The sequence below is a fragment of the Notolepis coatsorum genome, assembly GCF_963971535.1.
Source record: "Notolepis coatsorum genome assembly, chromosome: 12".
Classification (NCBI taxonomy): domain Eukaryota; kingdom Metazoa; phylum Chordata; class Actinopteri; order Aulopiformes; family Paralepididae; genus Notolepis; species Notolepis coatsorum.
In genome coordinates this window covers 105,850,994-105,862,610 of record NC_140176.1, presented here as the reverse complement: position 1 = coordinate 105,862,610, position 11,617 = coordinate 105,850,994, and the positions used below count along the sequence as shown (strand labels likewise).

General features: G+C 44.7%; 1 protein-coding gene across 2 annotated transcripts in view; it reads left to right on the top strand.

Moving 5' to 3' along the window:
* Positions 1-11,617, top strand: part of plpp1a (phospholipid phosphatase 1a) — a 65,636-nt gene that overhangs the window by 45,286 nt on the left and 8,733 nt on the right. For both annotated transcript variants that reach the window (XM_084326551.1, XM_084326550.1), the window contains exon 4: positions 2,637-2,694. In XM_084326551.1, the coding sequence (XP_084182677.1) occupies positions 2,637-2,694 (58 nt within the window). The remainder of the gene's footprint in view (positions 1-2,636; positions 2,695-11,617) is intronic.

The following is an 11,617-nucleotide window of genomic DNA, read 5'->3' as shown; positions in this document are numbered from 1 at the left end:
TAGTGTTCCAGTACTGTGTGGCTCTAACAGAGGATGATATGTGTAGCGTAGTGTTCCAGCTCTGTGTGGCTCTAACAGAGGATGATATGTGTAGCGTAGTGTTCCAGCACCGTGTGGCTCTAACAGAGGATGCAGATTTGGAGGATTATACACCTTTAGCTACGGTTCACGGTTTACAGGACGCAGGAGATGAGGACATCGTACAGTCATACCCTCCAGATCTGCCGTTAAACGTCTTGACCCAACGCACCACTCTGCTATAACCCTCCCGTTATCCTCAACTTTACTTTACAGCCTTTATCCTTCACCTCATTTTGACCCCAGCAGTTTTAAACATCCAGAAAAGGATCATAATCAAAACTGTTACTCAAAATGTATGTTTCAGGTGCTTTATGTTTCTTCGTTGACATAAATAACCATTTAAATAAAACATTACCCCCACGCCACCACAATTAGTCCTCGTTAAATTAGGAAATAATGAGTAAAACAAATATTGTCAACCATTTATTTAGATATGTTAATCATTGCATGGGGTCAGATTGACTACTATGAAGACATTATTCTAAATCATACTGTGAAGACTACATTCAAAATATTACTTTTGGGACACAATTCTAAATGTTACTGTGAAGACATACAAGGACAATTCTAAAGATGAGAAACATACAATTCTAACTCATAGATAATAATTCTACTGCAAGAACATAATTCTGAAATCACACTGCGAGGACATAATTCTGAATCACACTACTGAGGACATAATTCTGAAACACACTGAGGACATAATTCTGAAATCACACTGAGGACATAATTCTGAATCACGCCTGCTCACTTAGTGCCTCTGCAGCTGTGTTGATGACTGGAGAGTATTATGAAACCATGACCATTTAGATGCCAGACCTGTCCCTGTCAGTGTGTACAGTGTACAGGAACATTAAATCCTGTGTGTGTGGTATAAGCCCACTTGATTCACACACCTAAACGCACGCACATCTGGCACATCCACAAACAAACACGTGCACTTCAACAGCACGTCGCTGCTCGTGTAAACAAGAAGTAACTCAGGCCCAAGAGGATAAGAGGTTCCAGTCCCGTTTTATTGCCAGTGTCCGTAACTCAACACACAAACACACCCACGCGTCGATGTACATCAGCTCTACCGCGAACCCGCTCACCCAGAAACAGGGGGTGTGTTAACGTTTGTCTTGGTACGGTAGATTGCGTGACTGTGTCCACTGTTGCTAGGAAGCTTTTTGTCCCGTGGGTCTTTTGGGGTTGGTCAACCACAGCTCCAGTGGTCTGGTTTTTCTTTCTTTAAAGGAACACGCCAACTTTTGGGGAAATTAGCTTATTTGCCATTTACCCTGGAGTTAGACAAGCAGATACATACCCTTTTCTTCTCTGTGCGTGCATTAGGCTTGTTTTTTGAAAGCCCTGTTTTTTTTTTAAACAGGGCTCTTGAGGTGATGAAATCACTGCACCCAGGCAGCAGTGGTTCGGCAAAAAAAAATTCAGAGTATATATCTGCTTAGAAAACGAAAATGTTAATTTTTTTATCTCTCCATGTGGTAAATACACAGGTCACATGTTTACAGGAACGTTTTGGAGTTGTATTTGGTTGCGTCGGTTGTGTGATAGTAAAGGGTTAACCTTCTGTCGTGTGGCAATGAAAGGGTTAAGGCTGAGACGATATGCATTTGGAAGAATCGATAAATCGGGTCAAAATTATCGATAAATATTAGGGATGCTCGATATTGGCTTTTTTACCTATACCGATATTGTCCAACTCTTAATTTCCGATACCGATATATGCAGGGTCCCCCCACCCCCAAAAATGGAATAATTTCAGGTAATTAACATTACATATCTCTTGTTGTGGAATTAACACAACATTATGCATACTTTTGACAATAAATAAAATCAGAATTTGTTCTTACTTGCTTTCCTGGGTAAATAAAGGTTATAGAAATGTAAAAAAAAAAAGTTTTTTTCTTTTTAACAGATGCCGATATTTTCCGATATCACATTTTAATGCCGATATCGGTAGGCCGATAATATCGGACATCCCTAATAAATATCTATATTCTTATTAGTATACATTTTATTTTATTATTTAAACAACAAATGTATGTTTATTTTGCATCAATTCTTTGTCGTTGCCGCCATCTTTAGTGTTACAGATTTCCCCGTTCAAAACCACCACAGTGATCCTTCTCATGTTACAGTCTGGTCTCTGGATGTGATGGAGGAGTGCGCTGCATGTTGAATGCACAGTGCAGAGTTGCAATTCAACTGAATTTACATGAAATGGGGATGTTTTAACTAAAACATGCCACAAGACCTAGTATTTTAGTATAGTATAAAGTATTTATAAAAAGTTAAAATGTTTATGCCACTTATCGATTTCACGCAGTTATCGATAAGTGGTCTCAGCCTTAGTTATTTTATTGGCCAAGGCCAACAAGTATCAGATAATCTTTTTTAGTAAACATTGAAAACAGGTCCCACAGACCAGAACACCACAAAAGGGTTAACAAAATAATATTTTTCTTGACTGTAGCTCATTGGTAGCTTGCTGTGCTTTCAGAGTAGCTTCCCAATGCTGCCTAATAACGACTTGTTTCTCTGCATTCCAGGTTATCCTTCTACTCCGGACACTCCTCCTTCTCCATGTACTGCATGCTCTTCTTGGCTGTAAGTACCTGAATTGATCAGTTATTAAAATAATATTAATTTGTGAATCCCTTTCAAAGCGGTGTTTCATGTTGTATTAAGGAGGAAACTGGGTTGCAAAGTGTCTTCATCTCTGTATGTCAAGCAGATGTGCCCACCATGGCGGCTATGTACAGTAACACTGGTTAAAGACTGGGTTTCTGCCAGTTCAGTAGATCTGTAGTCCTCCTCCGTTTAGAACCATCCCACCCTTCTGGATGTTTTGTCTTGCGTTTGTCCGGAGTCCGGTTTTACTGCCTCTTCATAGGCTGTTGACTCACCCGTGACAACTCGTATAAATAGACACAGGGACAAAGTCCTGGCACGCCCCCACACACACACACACACACACGCGCCCACACACACACACACACACACACACACACACACACACAAACACACAGCCTCTCTCTCCCGCTGCAAAGAATGTAAGTCCATAAACATTTAAAATAAAGACGCCAAAGGAGGACACAGTGCCAGTCTTCTGTCCAGGGTTTCCGTTAGAAAAAATTGTTGCCGGTCTCCGTGACCTGCAAGATTTCAATCTACCGGACAAATGAGATTAATTACGGTCATAGTTTATTGAGCTTTAAAACAATCGATAGGCAGGCTATATAAAGAATGTCATCCTCAAGGCATGTAGATTTATAATAGTATTACTTAAAACTAGGCTACTTTTGCGTATACAGTCATTAATATATTCCAAATAAAATAAGTCCCTCGATACTCCGTGCTGCTGCTGACTTGAAATAAAATAGACCGCGTATGTGGGCAGTCGGTCCGACACTAAACAGCAGTCTGTTATAATCACATTTTTATGAGCTAACGAATTCCGTTATATTGGACATTTGTTTTTTTTTTGATCCACTTTTTCTCCCATTTTTCTATATTTTCTCCCATCCCAATTTCGTATCATCCAATTCAACCCTCCCCTGTCACGAACGCTGTTTCTTGCCTCCCACAAGCCGGCTGCAGTGAGGACTAAGTCATACATAGCACAAGTCCCCTCCGGTACTTGAGGTAACAGCAGTCGCATCTTTTCACCTGCGCAGCTCGACCTCTCAGTGTCGAGGAGTAACGCGTGGGAGGCTCACGCTGCCCCCGACACTTCTTGATTCTACTGCGCAGGCGCACCAACCGACTTGTAGGAGTCGCTTGTTCACAACGTTCGATCCCCACCCTTCAGTTTTTCCCTCCCCGTAATACGGCCAATGTGTATTACTGCGGACGACCAGCCAAACTGAAAAACAATGTGGAGAGCTGGATTCGAACACGCGAATCCTAGCGTCTCCACACTGGTGGCGAGTGCCTTAGACCACTACACCACCTAGCCGCCCTATATTGGACATTTGTATTAATTATATCAAGCGAAGAACTGAGAAAGCAGAGAGACGGCAACATTATCGTGGTTTGCGTGACGACTCTCTCCACCTCGCAACGACTTATTTGCAAAGAGTATGGCGCTGCAGAGAAGCTGATTCAGCTGTTATTGGCTCTTTTCTGGGAACCGCACAGCAGCGCCCCCCACCCAACATTGGCTGAAAATGGCTGAATTGGAGTACTGCTGGAATACTGCATTGTGCTGATAGTGCTCTGGCTCTGCAGCTTCACAAAAGTTCGCACACCCAGCACTAAGCTCTCGCTGACGACGTCGTTGTCATTATTAGAAGCAAAGAGGAAACAAATGTAATGATCGTTTCGTTCATCGCATAGGCTATTTAATTTTAGCCTATTTTAATACAATTCAAATAATCTAATTGTGCTTAGACTCAGGGAATTATTTTCACCGGACATTAAGACCGGAAAGATGAAATATGTCGGACTTCAACAGATTTTGCCGGTCAAATACCGGTAATTACCGGCTAACGGAAACGCTGCTTCTGTCACTGCATCATTTCCGTTAGTCTTCCTGCGTCAGTGGGACGGTGTAACCGGAAGGAAGACATGTTGTGTCTTGAATCCCAGCAGAACTGCGGACACACCTCCCCGTCGGTTTAAAACACACTAAATTACATGTTTATGTCACAATGGTAAGGTCATGCTGACATTCACTGGCCTTGAATTAATTCCTAGATTAGATTGCAGGCGTTTTTCAGGGACTGTGCTGATCATGCCCTACTGATTACGTCTGTGACTTTCACATTGGTTATTTCAAAGTAGTAATTTCATAGACATAGCACTACCACGGACTGTAAATAAGGTTAACAAAATATATGGAGGCATGGTCTGGTACAGTGGTTCTCTTGGCTTGTGTAGCCCCTCATAGTAATGGTTTCCAAGTAGGCCTGCTCATTTGACCCCAGTAGACCTGTTAATTTGACCCAAGTAGACCTGCTCATTTGACCCCAGTAGACCTGCTCATTTGACCCAAGTAGACCTGTTAATTTGACCCAAGTAGACCTGTTAATTTGACCCAAGTAGACCTGCTCATTTGACCCCAGTAGACCTGTTAATTTGACCCCAGTAGACCTGTTAATTTGACCCCAGTATACCTGTTAATTTGACCCAAGTGGGCCTGTTAATTTGACCCCAGTAGACCTGTTAATTTGACCCCAGTATACCTGTTAATTTGACCCAAGTGGGCCTGTTAATTTGACCCCAGTAGACCTGTTAATTTGACCCCAGTAGACCTGTTAATTTGACCCCAGTAGACCTGTTAATTTGACCCCAGTAGACCTGTTAATTTGACCCCAGTATACCTGCTCATTTGACCCCAGTGGGCCTGCTCATTTGACCCCAGTAGGCCTGCTCATTTGACCCAAGTAGACCTGTTAATTTGACCCCAGTAGGCCTGTTCATTTGACCCCAGTAGACCTGTTACTTTGACCCCAGTAGACCTGCTCATTTGACCCCAGTAGACCTGTTAATTTGACCCCAGTAGACCTGCTCATTTGACCCCAGTAGACCTGCTCATTTGACCCCAGTAGACCTGTTCATTTGACCCCAGTAGACCTGTTAATTTGACCCCAGTAGGCCTGTTCATTTGACCACAGTAGGCCTGTTCATTTGACCCAAGTAGGCCTGTTCATTTGACCCCAGTAGGCCTGTTCATTTGACCCAAGTAGGCCTGTTCATTTGACCCCAGTAGGCCTGTTCATTTGACCCAAGTAGGCCTGCTCATTTGACCCCAGTAGGCCTGTTCATTTGACCCAAGTAGGCCTGTTAATTTGACCCAAGTAGACCTGTTCATTTGACCCCAGTAGGCCTGTTCATTTGACCCCAGTAGGCCTGTTCATTTGACCCCAGTAGGCCTGTTCATTTGACCCCAGTAGACCTGTTCATTTGACCCAAGTATACCTGCTCATTTGACCCCAGTAGGCCTGTTCATTTGACCCAAGTAGGCCTGTTAATTTGACCCAAGTAGGCCTGTTCATTTGACCCAAGTAGGCCTGTTCATTTGACCCAAGTAGACCTGTTCATTTGACCCCAGTAGGCCTGTTCATTTGACCCCAGTAGGCCTGTTCATTTGACCCCAGTAGGCCTGCTCATTTGACCCCAGTAGGCCTGTTCATTTGACCCAAGTATACCTGCTCATTTGACCCCAGTAGGCCTGTTCATTTGACCCCAGTAGGCCTGTTCATTTGACCCAAGTAGACCTGCTCATTTGACCCCAGTAGGCCTGTTAATTTGACCCCAGTAGGCCTGTTCATTTGACCCCAGTAGACCTGTTCATTTGACCCCAGTAGGCCTGTTAATTTGACCCCAGTAGACCTGCTCATTTGACCCCAGTAGGCCTGTTCATTTGACCCAAGTATACCTGCTCATTTGACCCCAGTAGGCCTGTTCATTTGACCCCAGTAGGCCTGTTCATTTGACCCAAGTAGACCTGCTCATTTGACCCCAGTAGGCCTGTTAATTTGACCCCAGTAGGCCTGTTCATTTGACCCCAGTAGACCTGTTCATTTGACCCCAGTAGGCCTGTTAATTTGACCCCAGTAGACCTGCTCATTTGACCCCAGTAGACCTGTTCATTTGACCCCAGTAGGCCTGCTCATTTGACCCCAGTAGGCCTGCTCATTTGACCCCAGTAGGCCTGTTCATTTGACCCCAGTAGGCCTGCTCATTTGACCCCAGTAGGCCTGTTCATTTGACCCCAGTAGGCCTGTTCATTTGACCCCAGTAGGCCTGTTCATTTGACCCCAGTAGGCCTGTTCATTTGACCCAAGTAGGCCTGCTCATTTGACCCCAGTAGGCCTGTTCATTTGACCCAAGTAGGCCTGTTAATTTGACCCAAGTAGACCTGTTCATTTGACCCCAGTAGGCCTGTCCATTTGACCCCAGTAGGCCTGTTCATTTGACCCCAGTAGGCCTGTTCATTTGACCCAAGTATACCTGCTCATTTGACCCCAGTAGGCCTGTTCATTTGACCCAAGTAGGCCTGTTAATTTGACTCAAGTAGGCCTGTTAATTTGACCCCAGTAGGCCTGTTCATTTGACCCAAGTAGGCCTGTTAATTTGACCCAAGTAGACCTGTTCATTTGACCCCAGTAGGCCTGTTCATTTGACCCCAGTAGGCCTGTTCATTTGACCCCAGTAGGCCTGCTCATTTGACCCCAGTAGGCCTGTTCATTTGACCCAAGTATACCTGCTCATTTGACCCCAGTAGGCCTGTTCATTTGACCCCAGTAGGCCTGTTCATTTGACCCAAGTAGACCTGCTCATTTGACCCCAGTAGGCCTGTTAATTTGACCCAAGTAGGCCTGTTCATTTGACCCAAGTAGACCTGCTCATTTGACCCCAGTAGGCCTGTTCATTTGACCCAAGTAGACCTGCTCATTTGACCATGTTCATATAGACAGAATCTTCACCTTCCTCTCATTTCTTCTTACAGCAGCATTAGCATAAATAAATGGCATCAACAGACAACAGACTGCCCCCAGGCTACACTTTTCACGCAACAATGCAAAACACAGCCTATATATGTCTCACTCCCATGTAGCCCTGCTTGAGAACGACAGGCCTGTGTGGACGCCGGCGCAGAGAGATCACAACAAGTGGAGCCAGAAAGGCAACATAATATGCTTGTTGTGTCCCGGCAGGGGAAGCATAATTCTATTAGGACCGAGTCGTCCCGCTGGTCCTGGAGAGTGCTGGCTCCATCGTGTTTCACTGCACGTGGCAGCATCTTTATATAGAAACCCTGGGGGGGAAGAGGAAGGCTCCATGTTCCTCAACCCCCCTAGCAGCTGCTACTGTAGCCATAGCAACTATGACTGTAGCCCTAGCAACTACTACTGTAGCCATAGCAACTACTACTGTAGCCATAGCAACTACTACTGTAGCCCAAGCAACTGCTACTGTAGCCATAGCAACTGCTACTGTAGCCATAGCAACTGCTACTGTAGCCATAGCAACTACTACTGTAGCCATAGCAACTGCTACTGTAGCCATAGCAACTACTACTGTAGCCCAAGCAACTGCTACTGTAGCCATAGCAACTGCTACTGTAGCCCTAGCAACTGCTACTGTAGCCATAGCAACTACTACTGTAGCCATAGCAACTACTACTGTAGCCCAAGCAACTGCTACTGTAGCCATAGCAACTACTACTGTAGCCCAAGCAACTGCTACTGTAGCCATAGCAACTACTACTGTAGCCCAAGCAACTGCTACTGTAGCCCTAGCAACTGCTACTGTAGCCATAGCAACTGCTACTGTAGCCATAGCAACTACTACTGTAGCCCAAGCAACTGCTACTGTAGCCATAGCAACTGCTACTGTAGCCATAGCAACTACTACTGTAGCCATAGCAACTGCTACTGTAGCCCTAGCAACTGCTACTGTAGCCATAGCAACTGCTACTGTAGCCATAGCAACTACTACTGTAGCCATAGCAACTACTACTGTAGCGCTAACAACTACTACTGTAGCCCTAGCAACTGCTACTGTAGCCATAGCAACTACGACTGTAGCCATAGCAACTGCTACTGTAGCCCTAGCAACTGCTACTGTAGCCCTAGCAACTACGACTGTAGCCATAGCAACTACGACTGTAGCCATAGCAACTGCTACTGTAGCCATAGCAACTACGACTGTAGCCATAGCAACTGCTACTGTAGCCATAGCAACTACGACTGTAGCCCTAGCAACTGCTACTGTAGCCCTAGCAACTGCTACTGTAGCCATAGCAACTACGACTGTAGCCATAGCAACTGCTACTGTAGCCCTAGCAACTGCTACTGTAGCCATAGCAACTACGACTGTAGCCATAGCAACTGCTACTGTAGCCATAGCAACTACGACTGTAGCCCTAGCAACTGCTACTGTAGCCATAGCAACTACGACTGTAGCCCTAGCAACTGCTACTGTAGCCATAGCAACTACGACTGTAGCCCTAGCAACTGCTACTGTAGCCATAGCAACTACTACTGTAGCCATAGCAACTACTTTGATTTGATTTGATATTTTTTATTTTCGTGTCTTACATACAGATGTATGCCCAGCCCATATGGGCTTACAAGACACATAACAATCAGTATATAATAATATACTTTACCAATTACTTAACAAATGACAATAGACCAAGATGGCCATAAAAAAAATACAAGAAAATACAATAAAACGTAATATAACACAAGCTGTACTCAATGTAAATAAACAGAAAAACAAGGTGAATTCAAATACAATTATATAGGATACAGTGTGTTTTGTCTCAGGTGCCATGCCTTCTCCAAAAATCCTGCAAAACCGAAGATGTCCTCCACAAAAAAACAACTCAACATACAACTCTCAGACTGCCAAAACAAATCTGGGTTTACAATTTGAATTTTTTCAAATAAAGCCCTCCTCAAAGTGGTGTACAAAGGGCAATAAAAAACAAAATGATATTCATCCTCCACCACTACTGTAGCCATAGCAACTACTGTAGCCATAGCAACTACTGTAGCCATAGCAACTACGACTGTAGCCAAGCAACTACTACTGTAGCCATAGCAACTACTACTGTAGCCATAGCAACTACGACTGTAGCCATAGCAACTGCTACTGTAGCCATAGCAACTACTACTGTAGCCATAGCAACTGCTACTGTAGCCCTAGCAACTGCTACTGTAGCCATAGCAACTACTACTGTAGCCATAGCAACTACGACTGTAGCCATAGCAACTGCTACTGTAGCCATAGCAACTACTACTGTAGCCATAGCAACTGCTACTGTAGCCCTAGCAACTGCTACTGTAGCCCTAGCAACTACTACTGTAGCCATAGCAACTACTACTGTAGCCATAGCAACTGCTACTGTAGCCATAGCAACTGCTACTGTAGCCATAGCAACTACGACTGTAGCCATAGCAACTGCTACTGTAGCCATAGCAACTACTACTGTAGCCATAGCAACTGCTACTGTAGCCATAGCAACTGCTACTGTAGCCATAGCAACTACGACTGTAGCCATAGCAACTGCTACTGTAGCCATAGCAACTACTACTGTAGCCATAGCAACTGCTACTGTAGCCATAGCAACTGCTACTGTAGCCATAGCAACTACTACTGTAGCCCTAGCAACTGCTACTGTAGCCCTAGCAACTACTACTGTAGCCATAGCAACTGCTACTGTAGCCCTAGCAACTACTACTGTAGCCATAGCAACTACTACTGTAGCCATAGCAACTACTACTGTAGCCATAGCAACTACTACTGTAGTCATAGCAACTACTACTGTAGCCCTAGCAACTACTACTGTAGCCATAGCAACTACTACTGTAGCCATAGCAACTGCTACTGTAGCCATAGCAACTGCTACTGTAGCCTTAGCAACTGCTACTGTAGCCATAGCAACTACTACTGTAGCCATAGCAACTGCTACTGTAGCCATAGCAACTGCTACTGTAGCCCTAGCAACTGCTACTGTAGCCATAGCAACTACTACTGTAGCCATAGCAACTGCTACTGTAGCCATAGCAACTACTACTGTAGCCCTAGCAACTACTACTGTAGCCATAGCAACTACTACTGTAGCCATAGCAACTACTACTGTAGCCATAGCAACTGCTACTGTAGCCATAGCAACTGCTACTGTAGCCCTAGCAACTGCTACTGTAGCCATAGCAACTACTACTGTAGCCATAGCAACTGCTACTGTAGCCATAGCAACTACTACTGTAGCCCTAGCAACTACTACTGTAGCCATAGCAACTACTACTGTAGCCGTAGCAACTACTACTGTAGCCATAGCAACTGCTACTGTAGCCATAGCAACTACTACTGTAGCCATAGCAACTACTACTGTAGCCATAGCAACTACTACTGTAGCCCTAGCAACTGCTACTGTAGCCCTAGCAACTGCTACTGTAGCCATAGCAACTGCTACTGTAGCCCTAGCAACTACTACTGTAGCCCTAGCAACTACTACTGTAGCCATAGCAACTACTACTGTAGCCCTAGCAACTACTACTGTAGCCCTAGCAACTACTACTGTAGCCATAGCAACTACTACTGTAGCCATAGCAACTACTACTGTAGCCCAAGCAACTACTACTGTAGCCCTAGCAACTACTACTGTAGCCCTAGCAACTGCTACTGTAGCCATAGCAACTACTACTGTAGCCCTAGCAACTACTGTAGCCCTAGCAACTACTACTGTAGCCCTAGCAACTGCTACTGTAGCCCTAGCAACTACGACTGTAGCGCTAACAAAAAGAGAAGATGTTCTTTCAGGGTATTTATTATTAATGTGAATAAGCAAAGTACAGGTTACAGACTGTGGATTTCAGATAGCCAGCTGAGTTCAAGAGTCAAGCGTGCTGGTACAAGCAGAAGGGTCAAGGGTCAGAGTGCTGGTACGAGCAGAAGGGTCAAGGGTCAGAGTGCTGGTACGAGCAGAGAGGTGTGAACATCAGAAGACGGAAGTCCCTTCCGCATCGTCCGTCACTGGGTTATATTGTCGTGAAGGCGGGACAGACGATGC